This window comes from Lepisma saccharinum, chromosome 14 (genome assembly GCF_977018435.1).
Source record: "Lepisma saccharinum chromosome 14, izLepSacc3.1, whole genome shotgun sequence".
NCBI lineage: Eukaryota > Metazoa > Arthropoda > Insecta > Zygentoma > Lepismatidae > Lepisma > Lepisma saccharinum.
In genome coordinates, this window is record NC_139242.1 from 72112860 (window position 1) to 72131869 (window position 19010).

General features: G+C 38.2%; 1 protein-coding gene across 1 annotated transcript in view; it reads right to left on the reverse strand.

The window, feature by feature from the left end:
• The window catches only part of LOC145998612 (putative inorganic phosphate cotransporter), a 67724-nt gene extending 49446 nt beyond the window's left edge, over positions 1–18278 (reverse strand). The window contains exon 1 of the mRNA XM_083135065.1: positions 17850–18278. Coding sequence (XP_082991191.1) covers positions 17850–17961 — 112 coding nt within the window. The 5' untranslated portion in view covers positions 17962–18278. The remainder of the gene's footprint in view (positions 1–17849) is intronic.
• Between the last annotated feature and the right edge of the window lie 732 nt (positions 18279–19010).

A 19010-nucleotide genomic window follows, 5' to 3' on the forward strand; every position in this document is an offset into this window, starting at 1 on the left:
TTCTTATCTCCTCTATCTCATCTCGAATGTGCAGTAGTGCTTTCCACACCAAAAGCGCCGACTCGTTGTCATCAAAGCCGACGCGGTATTTTCTTTGTGATTAATACACAACAGTATATTTGTAAACGATAAGAAAATCCATTGTTGAGTCAAAGGTGCACTGACTGAAAAGTGTTGAGTTAAAAAAAAATCTTTATGCGATTGTTACAATCTAGCCACCGCATTGCATTCCTCAAGTTCATTCGAACCACGAACGACCACTGGTAATTCTCAATGTTAAACGCACATATGTTGTATTTCGCAGATGAGATTCACAAGGCCCACCCGGTTCTCAGGAATGCCCCGCTGGAGCAAATGTTCTGAAAGAAACACCGAACATACGGATCATACATCATAAAATAACGATTTACCAACCTGACCGCGAGAGACAACAATCAATAGTTCCAAATTTAAAGATCTTGCAGCATAATTCTTCATTGTCGTGACTATTAAAAAGAACCAAGAAATTACCATGAACAGACTCCAATGGACTCCTGGTAGCTCGCCATGTTTTCAAATGTGTTAGTAATTATAGTAAAGGGACAGGAAATTCCCCTCTGAACCAAGAACATTATCCAATGGCGAGTAGAGAAAGAAGCCGTTGATCTTTTTCAAATAACCTTGGTGAGGAGAAATTATTGTTTTGAGGATTGGGGGAGATGGCAGACCGCCTATGGTTTATGACGTCTGCTAAAAATAAAAGTGACAAAATCCAGGTCTTCTCTCTCTCTCTCTCTCTCTCTCTCTCTCTCTCTCTCTCTCTAGTTGTGGCCGAAATCGCGTCGGGTTATAATAATTCTAAGAGAATTCGTTTCCTTGGTGTGCAGATTTTTTGAAGGCAGGTCGTGTTGAGAGAAGGTGTGAGAAGATTACATCATATCTCAGAGCCTCACAAGAGCAATTTGGCTGTTCTATCTATTGAGAAAAGCATTCTTCTGAAAATGAAAGAGTGATCACTTAGAAGAAACGTTTTATGAATATAGCCTGGTGCAAATTCTCAGAAATGTGGCTGTAAAAAGTGTAGGAAGCATTTTTGAGGAACAGTGGGCAAACAACATTTTCGGAATGTAATTGATGTGCTGATTACGAATATTTTGTTTGCCACTCTCGATTTTGATGTTATGTGCTTCAAATCGCTAAAAAAACAAGATGGCGGCAATGCTAAACGAGCTCCAAATAACTTTTGAAGGAGCAGAAAGAAAATAGTGATCTTGGTGTCAAACATTGTGTTTTTGGGTATGCTGAATCCCAATATTATGTTTTGTAATCTGAAATTTTAAGCTATTTGCTCAAAATCGCTAAAAAAACAAAATGGCGGCAATACGAAATGAGGTCCTAATAACTTTCGAAGAAGCAGAAAGAAAATAGTGATCTTGGTGTCAAACATTATGTTTTTGGGTATGCTGAATCCAAATATTATGTTTTATAATCTGAAATGTTAATCTACGTGCTCCAAATCGCTAAAAAACAAAATGGCGGCCATACGAAATGAGCTCCAAATAACTTTTGAAGGAGCAGAAAGAAAATAGTGATATTGGTGTCAAACATTATGTTTTTGGGCATGCTGAATCCAAATATTATGTTTTCCAATCTGAAATTTTAAGCTATGTGCTCCAAATCGCTACAAAAAAGGGCGGCCATACGAAATGAGCTCCAAATAACTTTTGAAGGAGCAGAAAGAAAATAGTGATCTTGGTGTCAAACATTATGTTTTTTGGTATGCTGAATCCAAATATTATGTTTTATAATCTCAAATTTTAATCTACGTGCTCCAAATCGCTAAAAAAACAAAATGGCGGCCATACGAAATGAGCTCCAAATAACTTTTGAAGGAGCAGAAAGAAAATAGTGATCTTGGTGTCAAACATTATGTTTTTGGGTATGCTGAATCCAAATATTATGTTTTATAATCTCAAATTTTAATCTACGTGCTCCAAATCGCTAAAAAAACAAAATGGCGGCCATACGAAATGAGCTCCAAATAACTTTTGAAAGAGCAGAAAGAAAATAGTGATATTGGTGTCAAACATTATGTTTTTGGGTATGCTGAACCCAAATATTATGTTTTATAATCTGAAATTTTAAGCTATGTGCTCCAAATCGCTAAAATACAAAATGGCGGCCATACGAAATGAGCTCCAAATAACTTTTGAAGGAGCAGAAAGAAAATAGTGATCTTGGAGTCAAACATTATGTTTTTGGGTATGCTGAATCCGAATATCTTGTTTTCTAATCTGACATTTTTGAAAATTGTTGTTGTTTTTTTTCCTCTTTTTTAAACAAAAGAACCACAAAAATGACTAAACCTATAATATCTTTTTTATTTTTTTTTTTACTTTATTTCAGAATGATAGAAACATAGAACCATGGATCCACTTATAAATTTGAAAAGACCTGCACCTGTGAGCCATCATCTTCAGATGTTTCTAATCAGTTCCTCGAGAACATTGCCACAAACAAAGGATTTAGCTACTTCAGATATTCAAGATACTCTCCTCAAAGCTGAAACACTGGGCCAGGTAAAGCTAGACACCTTCGTGAAGGAAAGGATGATGGCCCCTGGTAAAAGTCACACAAGTCAAGTTAAGTGATCCTCTACAGCGCCTCGTAACAGCCTATGAGGCAGGTCGTAATGTGGATCTAAATCGCATTTTGTGTCATGAACTAATGCCAATTCCAATCTCCCTTGGCAACACAAACGGAAGTCTGAGAACAGGAAACAAAGCCATTCTAGCTGATGTGATGACCAAGGATGTAATTTGTCCACCTGATATATCAATTCCGTCTGCGTCATGCCTTATAATAGATGGTCAAGCATTAGTTGTTGCCCTTGGAAAGCCTGCAGGAGTTTTTAAACTTTGGTCAACTGGCATATGCATTTCTTAACCTTGTTGTTTCTATGGGAAGAAGCTTTAAGAGGATTGATGTCACCTTTGATCGGTATAACGCAACTTCAACCAAGGCTGGAACAAGGGATAGGCGCTTGAAACATGCTTATTTAGTAAGGAGAGTAATAGAAAATGGATCCGTGCCAATCTCCAACAAATTCGGTGACTTTCTTGCTAACTCGGAGAATAAAAAAGATTTGGCCTGTTTTCTCTCTAATCATTTGATCAACAATGCTCCTGAAGACAAAATATTTGTGGTTTCCGGTGGATTTCACAAGGAGGATGACGTACGAACAAACAATCGTGATTTGTCTATTGAAGGATTGCAGGCAAACCACGAAGAGGCGGACACGCGCATTGTAGTAGTTCACTGTCTTAATTCTGGTGCTGATAACATTGTTGTCTCAGCACGTGATGCAGATGTATTAGTGCAATAGGTAGATTAGATGTACGAAATTGTGGTTGCGAGCAGGAACATACATTCCAGTACATGAAGTCAGGCAGAAGCTTTCATTTACGGATCCTGTCTTCGAAACTCTCATCCCATTCCACGCCATAACAGGATGCGACAGAGTATCCTACATGGCTGGGATCAGTAAGAAGACAGCATGGAAAATATTTAACACTACTAAATCTTGGTGTTGACGAATTGAAACAAGAAACAGCACACAAGGCAGAGAAGTTCATATGCCAGTTATATGGTGTACCGGATGCAAGCAGCTGTGATGAAGCCAGAGTAAAGCTGTTCAGCAAAGGAAAAACACCACAAGCAAGCACTGCCCCCCCCCCCCCCGACTAACGATGCTCTACGGTTACGTGTACAACGGGTCCACTATCAAGCCATGGTGTGGAGGCAGTCGGTCATACCAAAACCTGTGTTACCACCACCTACTATCTTGGGATGAAAAATGGTTGATGGACAGCTCGTTCCAAAACTTCAATCGCTGCCACCAATTCCACAACCCTGATATGACATTGTCACCTATGGATGTTTGGTTGGTTGAATATCCGCTACATGTTCCTGCAGGAAAGGCCAGCTTGTATGTACTGCAGCTTGCAAATGTGCAGATACTGGCACTAAGGAGTGCATGAATATCCGTGACTAGAAAAATGTTACACAATTTTTGAATGCAAAATAAGGTTGAATAAGGATAACGTGCGGATTTATCATACACTGGTACTGTTAATATTTCAATATGGTCTTATGCTTTGAATAATATTATTATTTTGCATCTTTACTTCAGAAATGTTCTATACTTTTTTCTGCATTAAAAACCTACTGTTACACTGTTTTATTCCTAGTTCAAAGGTATGGATACGAAACATTGCATGGATGCACGTAGCCGCCATTTTGTTTTTTAGCGATTTGGAACAAACAGCTTAAAATTTCAGATTATAAAACATAATATTAGGATTCAGCATACCCAAAAACATAATGTTTGACACCAATATCACTATTTTCTTTCTGCTCCTTTAAAAGTTAATTGGAACCCATTTCGTATGGCCGCCATTTTGTTTTTTAGCGATTTGAAGCATATAACACCAAAATCGAGAGTGGCAAACAAAATATTCGTAATCAGCACATCAAATACATTCAGAAAATGTTGTTTGCCCGCTTTTCCTCAAAAATGCTTCCTACAGTCAGAATTTTCGAAAATTATCCCAGTCTAATACGCGAGGAGAGAAGAATGGAGTTCCTGTTCTAATGAAGTTTTCAAGGTGATAAGTTTATTATAAAGGGTGTTCCGTATAGGACGCCGAATTTGAATCGAGTGCTATTGTTTTGTTTCGAAGTTGACAGACCTGTTCTTACCAGTGTTGGTATCTGTTGTCATGCCGATTAATGTAGCCTCAATTGTTTTGACTCGTTTGTTGTGGTTACGATATGGAACAGTTTACGATTGAGCAATGTGTTCTCATTGTCAAGACATTTTACCAAAGTGGTGAAAGTGCAACACAGACAGTGTGTGATCTTACACCCTGTGATTTCTTCTTATGGGGGTTTGTGAAATCACAGGTGTACGCCAACAAACCACGAACCCTTTTGGAACTGAAGGCGGAAATCATATGATTGGAGGCATCGGGACAGACATCTGCGAGGGGGGTTATCAATAATTTTGTGGAGCGTATAAATGCATGCAGACTCAGTAGGGGTGGACATATACCTGACATTGTCTTTCATACGTAAATGGGAGATGTTACCGCTTACATATACAGGGTGGGAAATAACCTTTTGCTAGGGGTCTGCAGGAAAAAGTAACAATTAAGAAATCATGGTAATACCAAATGTTTACTACGACAATTGTGGTTACAAAAACAAAATTAAAAGTTAGTTCACGACAAAGCACCTTGTTTCAAGGCAAATGCTAAAACCAGGACCTTCTTCGGCGAAGTGGCATTGACTTCTTCAGCAGTTCTGAATGGCCGGGTGCATCATCGGACCTGAATGCAGAGAAGTACTTTGGGGCTATTCTGAAGGAAGCAGTTGAGTCCTTGATGATAGTGGAACGCGGACCGGACCGCTATTCCCGGCCAACACTCCTTGCACATCTGAAACAAGTCCTCCGTGACATGGTATGGAGTACGGACTTGTTTGCGAATCTTCTGAGCTCCTACCCTGATCGTCTTCGTGCTGTGAGAGAAGCAAACTGCGGACATACTAACTTTTAATTTTGTTTTTGTAACCACAATTGTCGTAGTTAACACTTGGTATTACCATAATTTCTTAATTGTTGTTACTTTTTACTGTGGACCCCTAGCAAAAGGTTATTTCCCACCCTGTATGTGAAATATAACTATTTTGATGATATTTTCCATATTTGTATTTAATTTTCTAATTCGGCGTCCTATATGGAACACCCTATATATTATATTTTTAAATCGCATGTAGGCCTACATAAATATTTCACAATTGTCCAATATCTTGTGAAAGTAAGCATGACATACTTGAAATCCTCCACCTTAATGTTATTTTAATTGTCAAAATTATTTGTGAGGTATGTATTTTTTATCACAATGTCATACCACTTCAAACTCCCAAATGATGATCGTGAAAGAAGCACCCCCGCCCAGAATTTTTTCCTCTTTTCGACAATGTACACTCCATGTTATCCACCATATCAATAGTGTGCATACTGCACATGCTTGTCACCTCACCTTTTTTTGTTTACCTGCATAAAACAGGTTTAGATATCTCTACTTATCTGTGGAAAATTTCACGTCTTAATCTTGACGTCGAGCCTTCAAGGAAAATCACGTGACCAGCGAAACACTCATAACAAAAACTGACATATTTTCGCACTTTCCCCTACAATTCACTGGAACTATCATGCTGCAAGTGATATTGTTTTTCAAGGAAAATACTACATCATCCTCCCCCTTTATGTTATAAGATTACATTTTTAGTCACATTACAATCGCATGATATAATGTATTGTTTGTTTTTTTATTCTTTGATTTGGTCACGTCGATTCGGAAGATATGATATCTGGACATTTCAAATTTCAGGCGTCATAAATGCTTGGTGCCAAAGCACGAGTTGTTCGAGATAAGATATGCGATATGAAACATAAAAATGCATTCAGGTCATTCAGAGATTATTGCGGATTAATATGGAAACCCTTCACGCAGAGAGTCGCCGCCTTTGAAGGACAAGGCCCTCTTGCCACTTCCCCCAAATTACCCAAGAGGAGCAGATATATGTGAGTGGCGGCAACTTTTCGCCACTATTGCCCCCGCACTATGCTGAACCTTATATACAAAGGGAAATATACTGTCTTTGTCCCCCCCCCCCCCCCCGGTTTTGGAACCCAATCGCCGCCGTGTAAAATATTATGTGTCAATGTTGCCAAATGTTTCCAAAATTTACATAAAGTTGACGCTACTGCGTCATTTGTTTTCTTCTTTCTTTACAAAATCGTAAGAAAACAATTTAGCAATCCCACCAACGTCGTCGCCTTGTAATCAAGTGGTCCCGTGTTCGATACCAGATGGAGGCACATAGTGGTTCGAATCGCATTTTAAACTGTAGCTTAAATCCCGAATAGCCTTACTGTGCATAAAGTAGACTTAAAACCAAAAAACTCAAACGCAATCCCACAATTTCGATTTGTTTCAACCAACATTAGCTACAACAATATCTTAACTGTGCTCCTTTTATTATAGAGTCCGACGTAAGGAGTTGGTTAGTTATGAAATTAGGCCACAACGTTCAATAACCGACTTGATAATTTGCAATAATTTGTTATTGTCTTACGTGCTACCAAATTCTCCATACCAGAAATTCAAAGCATGCAAGACGTACGGGTTCTTAATAAATACAAGGTCCGTTCTGAAAGTATCCGAACTGATTTATTTGCAAACAATTTATTGATGACAATTGCAACTGCTGTCAATATTCTTCAATGTAGGCACCTTCAGCCTCAATACAGCGAGTATAGCGACTTTTCCACTGTTCACAGCAGTTCTGGAAGTCCTTGACTGACACCATCTTTAATCCTGCGGTCGTGGCAGCTTGAACCTCTTCAATTGACGCAAAACGCTTCCCCTTGAGCTCCCTTTTGACCTTGGGAAACAAAAAGAAGTCGGCCGGTGCCAAGTCCGGGCTGTAAGGGGGATGAGGCAGCGTTGCCACGCGTACGTTGGCCAAAAACTCACCTACCAACAGCGCTGTGTGAGACGGCGCGTTGTCGTGGTGAAGCACACACTTGTCGGCGATGTCAGACCGGACGTGCTGGACCCTCTGTCGGAGACGCTGAAGCACTGGTTTATAAGTAAGCTGCATTCACGGTGGTCCCAGCAGGTACAAACTCTTTGTGAACGACCCCCTTCGCGTCGAAAAAGACAAGAAGTATTGTCTTCACCTTTGATTTTGAGATCCGGGCTCTCTTGCTTTCTGGGTCGTAAGCCTCCCATAGCATGGTTAAAGTCTCCGTAAAGTTTTTTTTTTTTCAATTTAACACAAAATTTCACAGCGTAGCGCTGTTCCAAAGTGCGCTCCATTTTCACCAAATCCACCAACTGCAAATTCTCGACGCGACGTTTTTTCCGTGTACACAACACGAGCGATTGCACCTCAACCACTGCTCGCAGGCAACTGAGCGAGGCCTTGTTTTGAAGGTTAAGGTCCCCACTGCCACCTGGCGCAGCTTACCCGAACCTTCGACCGATTCTCGCGCCGCGCTGCGGAGAGTTTGGATACTTTCAGAACGGACCCTGTACATTCACTATCAATTGTTTTCTTTGAAATGATCTTGTCAATGCAGGCATTTTAGTGCAACATTGGAACAGCAACTGATAAATGTAGCCTTTTATGCATTTTCGTGTGTATTTTGATGCAACAAAGGTGTATCATTAACAGTAATGTGTTACCTTCTCTTTTCTTTCGACTCACTGGCACTAAGTGTTGTTTATTGTTTTCCTACCAACTGTCTGGTTTTTTTAAACATAGGAAGTATTCCAGGGAGATTGTAATGTTCTCAGAAACAGTAAAGAAACAATCCGTGGTTATCCTTTTACTGGCTGGTAAATGCAACATAATAAATGTTATGACAAGAATCAGTTTTTACACACATCGCACCCGTAATTTTCATATCTTGGCGGTGAGATCAATTATACGTGAGCTTGAGTATAAAACTTTGTTGAGTTGAGTTGACGTCAACTTGAACAGTCATTCATAGCGACAGTTTGACGATCCCTGATCTAAGCCTTAGTGTAACAGAGTGTGAAAAATTGTGTATTTCTACCATAACGTGTCAGACATGCGTTAAGATTCACGAGTGTGACGTATGTGGAATATGACGTAGAAACTAGTGCACTGCCAGCAGGGTCTGTAATGGAAATAAAAATGCATAATTTGGGGAAGAAACAGAACCAAACGTTCATGTTTCGAACCTAGGACCAATAGCAACTTGGCAACCACTATGTCTCAAAGATTGTCCAACATTCCGTTGTTATGGTTTTAATAGAAATGAGCGTTACGTTAAAAATATGTAAATTTTTGTAAAATGTAAGAGATTTTAATCGATACTTACTTGTTTTCCTTGACGTTTGTGCTAAATACATTTAGTTTTATCAAAAATTTAGAACGTGAATGGGATTCTGCAATAAATATGTACTTTTTTTTGTATATGTTGCACTTTAGCACCATGTTAGACTACATATTCCACCATATATTTTTACATTTCATGTATATATTTTTAAAATCATTAACTCCAGGCTCCAGTTATATGTGTTGTTTAATGTGCAAGAACTTATACTTTTCGTTTCTTCTAATAGTTATAAATATTTTAAAAACATTTTATGCTTCTTGTTTGGAGAGACGAAACGAGATCGACAAAGAAACAGGCTTTCTTTGATGAAAAACAAATATTGTAAATATTGTCGTCACACTCTAGTTTAGCAAAGGTAAACATTAGTCGGCGTTATTGAGTTATTTACTTTATTAGATCCTAAAAATATGTAAATGAATATTTGAGTATAGAAACTTATATACTTATGTACCTTTTGATAAAGTGGCCCTTTCTTACAAAACATTCAAAAGGTTAATGATCATTTATCTAAGGTTTTTCCCAATTTTGAAATCTGTCATTAATTAACACGCTACTGTTTCATGTTGAGGGAATGAGTGGCGATTTCTCTTATCGCATTCCATACGATATCAGTTATATATTGATGTTATTACGCGATTAAGATCTACACCATATTTTTTGCCAATGTGATAAGAGTGAGTAATTAATTGCTAATTGATAGCTCCACCTTCCTCACGTTTTGCTGATCAAGTAGTCACGTGGTTATAAAACTAAACTGTAAAAAAATAGAGGCTTAATTTCAGTAGCACTTGTTGAGATTAGATAACACATGGTAGCAAAGAAACAATTGAGTAGCGATTAGCTTCAGCATGCCGTTACTTGCAGTGACATCTATTGTTGACTCGCGTGACAATCACGTTTAGAGACATTTCCTGTTCACATGAAATTAGAATTAGTTTTACACAGGGGCGTGCCGTGAAGAAAAAAATCGGGAGAAATTTTTATAAAGTCATAATTTTCGCAAAGTGTATGTGCGTGCCTATTATTATCAAAAAATTCCGGGGTGTAAGGGGTGATACTTCCACGCAGTACACCCAATTGTCAACCTCACTTCCACGTAATGCACCCTGGACTGCATTTTGCAGACTAACGAGGCTCTGGCGACTGGACCTACAGGCAGTATAATCTTCGTAGGACTGTTTGTGTTGTCCTGTGTTTTGTCCTTATGCGTGCTAAGTGCCCCTTTCTAGCCTCAGCTTTTAACCGAAGTCAGAATGTTTTAATATTTTAGATAACGACATTACAGTTATTTTAGTTATGGTAAGGGGCTGGACCCCCTTAGAACGTGACGGGTGCAAAATAGTCTATAAGTGCTGACGCACCGAAAATTTTAAATTCAAATATTATTAAAAAAATCCGAATATTTAGAATCCTGAAAATCAGAAAAATAGATTTCTCGAAATCGAAATCGTGATGGAAGATTTTCTTCCCTATCCCAGTACCAAAAATTCGGAATTTCGCATATTCCTAAGCCCTACGACAGGTTAAGTTTGCAGCAGGTTTTATGTATTAATACGCGCGAAAAAGGCGCTCAGCATCTCCCGTGCCAGTCTTTCCTCAACCACCGAGCTATTCACATCACAGACAGTGAGAAAATCGACAGTATTGCAGCGGAACTATATTCTGCTCGTACGTTTGGGTCTATACGGATGCTCGGAAATTCCCCTTACAAACTCCTAGGGCAAGTAGTGGGGACTGAGTAGACAATATTTGGAATAGGAACTCATGTCCAGATACGCACCGTTTCCGTGCTACAACCATGACAATGTGTCGGATGTGCCTGTGTTGGTATGCATCCGGGTAGGAAGAACATGACGTCAGAAGATCACCTGCTGACCTAAAGTGTAATCATTTATTACAACCATGTCAAATTAGGTGTTACGTAAGGTACAGAAGTGAATGACGTGTAACTCAGTCCATAATACAAACAAATTTATTTGGTAACAATGCCAAGGGAACAAAAAAGAAACGTACTATTCATTGATCAACACCTGTGTCGACAGTGTTACGCAACAATTTGTAGACGTCACGTGCCATCAGTTGATCTTCTGACGTCATGTACTGCCTACCCGGATGCATATCAACACAGGCACATTCCAAACATTGTCATGGTTGTAGCACGGAAACGGTACGTTTCCGGACATGGGTTCCTATTCCAAATATTGTCTACTGAGTCCCCTCTACTTGCCCTAGGAGTTTGTAAGGGGAATTTCCGAGCACCCTGTATATGTGAAAAGTTGCTGCAAACTTAACCTGTCGCGGGGCTTAGTGATTTGCAAAAACTTGAAATGTCTGTTGACATTTTCCCCTAACTTGCACAGCCCAATCAACTTTCATTTATTTTGCATGAGAGTTAGATACTGTTTGACCTATGTTCGAATTACTTGAGTTTGTTTAACATTTAAGAAAATTTTTCATTACACAGTTCTACGGTATTTTCACTTATCCAGTGTCCATTTGTGTGTTTTCTAAAGTCGTTTTCACGTTCAGAAGACACAACGGCGCTTATGGAGAAACCGCACAGTGTTGCCAATACAGCGCTAGCTCATGTCGCCGGGAAATGATGACCTTCCATCACAATGAAGGTGTTACATATTTTGTATATATAATGATAATTATATGTAATTATTAATATTAATATTATACTGTGAACGTTACAGTTATCCTTTTTACTATGATCCATTGCGATCACTACACACGCGAGTGTAATGCACGAATATGACACTTCAGAAATAACTTAAAAAAGTAAAAATAAACTGAGCGCTCACACAACTGAAAACACTTTTTCGAGAGAGGGAAAAAGTCTAAACAGACCAAAGCAGATCTATCACTCAAGTAAGGGGAACCTGGCACATGGGTTAGATTCACGTTGCAACCCAAACAAACAAATGAGTTATGGCCCACGTGAACTGATAAGACGTGAATGACTCAAGCAAGGCATGTCATCTTGAAGCCCTATATTTTGTCACGTGTTGGAAAGCCTTTCAGAAGTTAATATGGTGTCTATGAATTTATGTGTACGTTGGAAACTGAAAGGTGATCTTCATTTCAGTATTAATGTCGACAGTAATGTAAACGAAAACAACGTGTATTTGCGACAGCACTAATGTTGCTCACAACAGCAGCATTGGAAAAAAATTGTCTATTATTAAATTTAAGTAATTTCAATTCTATTACAACAAACTGCATGAAGTTCATATTTTTACTGAATGGAAATAAAATAACAACTCGAAAACTTGGTGGTGATTAGCCGGAATGCTGCGGTGAGCCAGCTCAAGATGGCCAGACAACGTCTCCTTACTTCTCGCGCGGTTCGGGTTAAAAAGAAACTCCAAATGCATGGAAGTCATATTTCTGGGAACCTTTGAGTGGTTATAAAAAATAATTTCATTATTTTCTCCACAACTTTGTCGCTGGAAGTTTTTACTTGGAATTACAGAACAAGAAATGGCCAGCGACGACATTTTCTACTGCACGAATATAAAAAATCTCCACATACTTTATTTGAATATTTTTTAATGCAAATATGCTTTAAAGTATTGATAAATTCTGAGTACCACCATCACCTATGACAATTAAAAAACAGTGTCATTTTTTTTTAATAATGAATGCTTCAATTTTACGGCATGTTCCAACGTTAGGAATGAAAACAATGTAAAAATTGTGTATTCACAGAAAATATGCGTTTTTAATTTATCTAAAATTATGTAAGCAAGTTACCAGTTTTTTGTGTTCACCATCGTATTCTCTACAAAATTTCCTGCAAAACTGCAGGTACCGATTTTACTTAAATTTGTAAATCCAGAAATTTCACAAGAGCGCGCTCGTATTTCCCATAAGAAAAGCATTGCCCATAAGAGCCCATTGTGTCTTCTGAACGTGAAAACTACTCTAGGAAGTTCGTCTCCCTCCCCTTCAACAGCGCTGCTGACAACTGTCTTGACTCTGCAACACCCTTGAAGTGTCATCTAGTTTGTTGCATCGAAACAATTAACATCGATTATGTCGTTCTCGTCCGGTTCTTGAGTTACGTCATACATGATTGATTTATTGTTATCGTGTGTCCTTGTACATGCAACAATAGTTCTTTGTCAACTTTGCCAGTCTGTTCCCTTGTAAACTTCAGTTGAAATGAATGACGTAACTGCTTCACACCTATGAGTTTCAGTGTTCCTGTACACTCTTACAAACACAGGAGTAACAACTCCATAACACATAATATTTTACTAAATATTGCCAGAGCTTCATGATTGTGTTGTCTCTTTTTTCCTTTCTTTAAACCTGGTATCATCTCAGATTTGTACAGATATAGTTTTATGTTCCTTTATTTCACTTTTATTGGTTAAGGAAACTAGAGGAAAAACTACGCTACCAAATATTAAAAAGGAAAACTTAGTTTGCCAATATATGAGTAAATGTAGATTGTTTTGGGGTTAAAAATCCGTACACTTCGCAACATCTAATTTGACCGCCCTGAGAAAGTCCGGAATTCGTAAATCTGGCAGCATAGCGCTTCAGAGCCAACTAAGAGTAGCCAACTTTGCAACATTTCTTCTTCCTGAATGAAAACGCTCGCGATTTTTTTTTTCATTCCTTCACATTCCATAAAGTAAAGATACATTAAGCAGTAATAAAATATATGAGTAGACAAAAAAATGTTAAGTAGAAATACGAATGTTGAAAATATTTCAAGATTCTTCGTTCTGAATTTGAAAATAGGAAAATGTATGTGCATTGTGAAACACTGAACAGGTTCTTATCCACCTGGAAACAATTGCGGTCATATTTGAATGCAAGAAGGCAAATTTATGATGATTTTATGCGAAATGTTTAGTAAAGATACCTTGCACAACACCAAACGATTCTGCAAAATGTGTCTTTTCCTTGGTTCTTGGCGAAAAATGGTTCGAAACTCCGGCACAATGTCGCTTCAACTGAGATTAACGTGTTTTACTGAGCTAACTGTTAGCAATCTCCTGGAGTAGTTGGTTAGATGACAGCACCTTCGTTTTTTTACTGTTTTCGTCAAGATCGAAACATCGTAGGTTCAAATCCCACCCTTTCCTTATTATTTTTTCCTTTTTATTTACCGAGTACGAAGTGTTCTAATAACGTAAAATAATATTATATGATATTACTGTAAATATTTATGCGATGCATACTCAGTGGCGGCGATTGGGTTTCAAAACTAATGGGGCAAGCTGGGGGGAGGGGGGAGGGCAAGGACAGTTTCTGTCCCTTGGTAGATAATGTTTAGCATAGTGCTGGGTCATCTGCCCCTCCACACTCCATAATCGTCGCCACTGTGCATGCCTCAAGTAATGCTTCTACTAATGTTTTTAATCTTTCAGTGATTGGCAGGATTTTGGGAAATACTTTTCCTTTCATTCAGCTGTAATAAGTTAACACATATTAAGAGCTTACATGTCAACTTTCTGCATCCGGAAATGCTGGACATAAATCGCATAAATATCAATGGAAATATCCAAGAAACGTAGATAAGCATTCTCGTCCAAAGCCGTTTACTTCCCGAAAAAGGTTTCGCAAAGAAGTAGGTTTGAACCCATGACCTTCCATTCCATAAGTAAACGATCCCTTTACACCACACGGTTAACGTTATTTTATGCACTCGGTTCGGATTCCACTTTAAACTGTAGGTCCAGTCCCGATTAGCCTTACTATGCATAAAGTTGACTTAAAACACCAAATCAACCAATTCATCTCCTTTCAGAGTGGGCCTTCTATGATACTGTAGTCGGCCAGCATCCGAAAATACAGTTCTGCTTCGCGTATACCAGAGTGAAATTGCATTTAATATTGTGACTAATTACTACAGATTAAAGCGATAATAGTGTCCAGAAAAAGAACCTCAAAGTAGAGCTTCACACAAAGTATTTTAATCCATTGCCAAACATTTCAGTTAAGAATAATATTATGCTTTTCCATTGACCGTATTTTCGATTCATGGTGAATTTGCTAAATGGATCATGTCAAGAAATCTAAATATGTAAGTTTTACTAGTAAATTCATTTAAAATGCACGAAACAACAGGGAAGGAGAAAAAAATAAACCTCAAAAATAAGTAAAAATTCAACAAAAAGAAAATGTAAAAGAGAAAGTGTTTTCCGGCTCTAACTGAAGGGAAACGGACATGATATCAGGTTTAGCATTGTTTTTAAGGGTCAGAAAAAAAGTTGATTTTTCATCAACTTCCGGACCCTAATTAGTAATTATGACCATTGGAAAAGTTGGAGGTAGCTTACTTAAAATTTTCTTGCTGAGGGATCGTATCGTCCCATATCTCTACTTCATAATAAAGAAAAACATCAAGTTCATATTTCGAAAATGACTTGGAGTTTTCCACCACGAAAATATGTTTTTCATAGTTTGAAGTTTGTTAGTAATATCTTTCAAGGTTTCCATTGTTTTAATTTCACACATATTTTATATTTCATACGTTCCTCTATCTTTTCATGCAGTCTTTGGAAAAAAGCTGAAGTTTCTTGTCAAACGGGGTCTGGTTCAAATGACTCCTTTTCGCTCTCCTGTTCCTACTTTAAACAAACAACAAAATACTTCGTAACTAAACGATTGCTTGTTCAAAACACGGAATTTTTACACAATTTACAAAATATGACAAAACGCCAATAGACATGTTCATCATTTTTCCCTTTCAGCGTTTCTCGATTTTATCTGAATTCGTTTACTCATGAAAATTGCCATGATGAAATTATAGATATGACACTATGTGTGAATTGGTTTCTTCAAACTGGTAGCAAATATTAACATGAGCTACCTGGAGAAGAGGTAGCGTGCTTGATTCTTACGAAGGAGGTCGTAGGTTCGATTCTCCATCTAGGCAGAATTTTTTTCAGGAGTATATCGTTGGGTGTAAAGTTTATCCACCGTGCTAAGAAGTTAACATTGGTCTCTGTAAGAGAAAGTTATTTCGAGGATAGGAGGAAGTCACATGCCACGTGGAATGCGCAGAATGAAGTTACATAGAGTTAAGTCTGTAATGGTGGTTTCGAATATTGCAAAGTTAGTGCGGAAAGTTTGTTATATCTGATACTCGTACTTTCTGTTCAAAGAAGACAAACATTTTAGATATAAAGCAGTGAGGAATTAACGATCATTATGAGGTTTTGAATGTTTTGTTTGTCACTCACTATATAAATACTTATTAGTAGTTTCTTATCGAATCGGCCTTCGTCGCAATAACAATTTATTTATGTTAATAAGCGATTTACTATTAGTTTTAGACTCTTGGTAAGATGGTGGTGAGGGGATTGACAACAGTCATTACGAAGGAACGGACATAAAATTACCAATCTTAGCAATTTGAACTCATTAAACGCTCTCCTTCGTTACAGTACTGCACTACATCACTACTTAACATAACTGTATATCTTTTTTTATTATATCGAAATCAAATAATCAATATTTTAGGTGTCAGTGAAGAACAAAAATACATAACTTAAATAACATTACATTTTGCATCCTGAATACATATATGTGATTTGTGAATTAATCATGATTTGTGTGTTAACACAACATATGAACAATAACTAAAAAGAAAAGTTTTAACTTTAAATCTCCAACTTCTAAGGCGAAATATGCGCAGAAGGGACGTCCCTCAAGTGTGCATCGGATTCATTTTTTAAATATTCTAATATCAACGGTATCTGTTAAGCAAACAAAAAAAAAGAAAAAAAAGATAGAGGAGAGGGTGGGATTTGAACCTGCGACCTTTCACGCTTGATGAAAAATAAGGATAGCAGAGCCTAACCAACTGCTCTACGTTAACTTAATGACGTTATACTCTTAAAAACAGGTTGACGTTTATGAAGACTTCCACCTTCCTGTGTTTCAAGCACATTTTCTCGACAAGTCGTGTAAAATATATGTTTTTGAGAACTGTTCGAAATTATGCAATGTATTGTAAATAAAATGTCGCATAAAATCCTCACAAATTTGTTTCTTTCTGCACAAACTTGATGGCAATTTCCTTCAGGTGGAGAAAAACTCTATTCAGTGTTTCAACCCCCCAAATTTCAAGTCGAGAAAGCAGAATCGTAAACATCCTTCAAGGTTCTTTTTCCAATTTATTATATCTGTTTGATTGTGTATTATAATAGCGGTTTATGGTTTCTAAGTTCATGGAAAGTGTTAAATTGAAAACCTATCACCGCAGCGTTTATCGTCTAGTGGAAGGACCTACTCAAAGTTGGCTACTCTCACCTGGAGCTGAAGTGCAATGTTGCTAACTTTACGATTTCGGGACTTGGAATTCTTTCGAGGCGGTCAAATAAGATGTTGCGGATTGTACAATTAAAAGAAATAACCAAGTTACATAAGAGGGAGACAGTGGAAAATATATATTATGTAAAAAATTAGATTAAATTCTACGGCACACAAAGAAAAATATAGTGTCAAGGAAAATAAATGTAGCAATGTGCAGTACGAGAAGGAAAGAGAGAAAAATGTGTTGTTGCTTACGAAAAAAAAGAGAGAGAGAGAGAAATAGACAAATGGGAACTTAGATTTCACTGTTACGTGGGAAAAGGAGACGATATTGGGTGAAGAAGCAGAGAGAAAACGAGAAATAAGAGACAAATAGAGAGAGAGAGAAAACAAGTGAAGTCGAAGACAAAAGAAGTAGGAAGAGAGAAAGAGAGCGAGGAAATAGGAGAGAGAGAGAGGGAGAAAGAAGGAAGAGAGAAAAGGTTCGAAGAGGAAGATTGTTCCAAAAAATTGAGTAGATTATACAACGTGAAAAGACAGTGAGATCTTGTCAACAAAAGTGCAAGAAAACTGTAAAATGTAACTCTACCTGGAGGAGGTATTTTCGGTTCATCAGCTGCAACTTCCATCACTTTCGTCGGCGATAACGACGGTGGCTGCTTGTGGTCTGCTTCTGTTTGATCTCCACTTCCAACCGCCATTTTTTCCCTTGCACAAAATACCGAAGAAAGAATGAACTGTCAGGTATCAAAATAAAGTCTTTCACTTGTCACAGGAGTTTTGCACATGTGCAGAAATGAGATTCCAGAGCCGTTTGCTGGGAAGACCCGTACCTAACTTTGTCCATCTATCCAAAAGCAACGAATATCGCTTTGTTCTTCGCTTATCGTGCGAACGTGAAGAACAGTGCAGAACTTAGAAATCGCTCTTCATTACGACGAAAGGAATTGCAGAAGGTGAACCCTTGCAGCGACCTCGAAAGCAAAAGCGCAGAGCCACTCTTTTTCCAACGCTTTTAAATCCGATTGGAAGACAAGTGAAGGAGGCCTTGCTGAGTCTTGCACGTGAGAGATTACGCTCGAAGGTAGGGTAGAGGGGGGGGGGAGGTAATTGTTTTACAACCTGCTGAACTGGTATTGATAAGATGGGCGTATCGTTTCATATCCTCCCCCACTCTTATCGGGAAAGTTATTGTTATGTAGTTTTTAGCCTGGAGTGAATATGTATCCTCATTGTCCACCAATTAGATTGAGAAGGCAAAGAACCGAATTGAAACAATCAGACCCCGTGGATGTGTGGTGTGTGGTAGTGGATCATTGTCAAAGATATGGGTGCGTCACATCTTAAAGAAAAATGAATTTTGCTATTCACGTTGTCATCAGGTGATCCAAACAATTATCAAATAATTGAAACTTGACATATTTGAGTATAAGCAAATTTACAAATTCAATGTTGAACTGATAATTGCTAAATTTTACATGATCCAAGTTTTAGCAGAACCAGATATCTTAGGTTCGAATATTCCATGGTTATTCATTACTTATAAAGGTAAAAAGGTAAAGTGCTCCCCTGTGCTTAGCACCACGCCATGAAGGCGTATAGGGTGTGTGGGAGTAACGCCCCGCACTTTCTTGATCCGGTCGTGAGTGAGGGTGATGTGATCAGCACCACGCCCCTGACCGCCTTTACCCCCCAGGGTTTCCCCCAGGTACCCATGTCATTCGACGCTGGGTGGGCGCCGGGGCCGCTT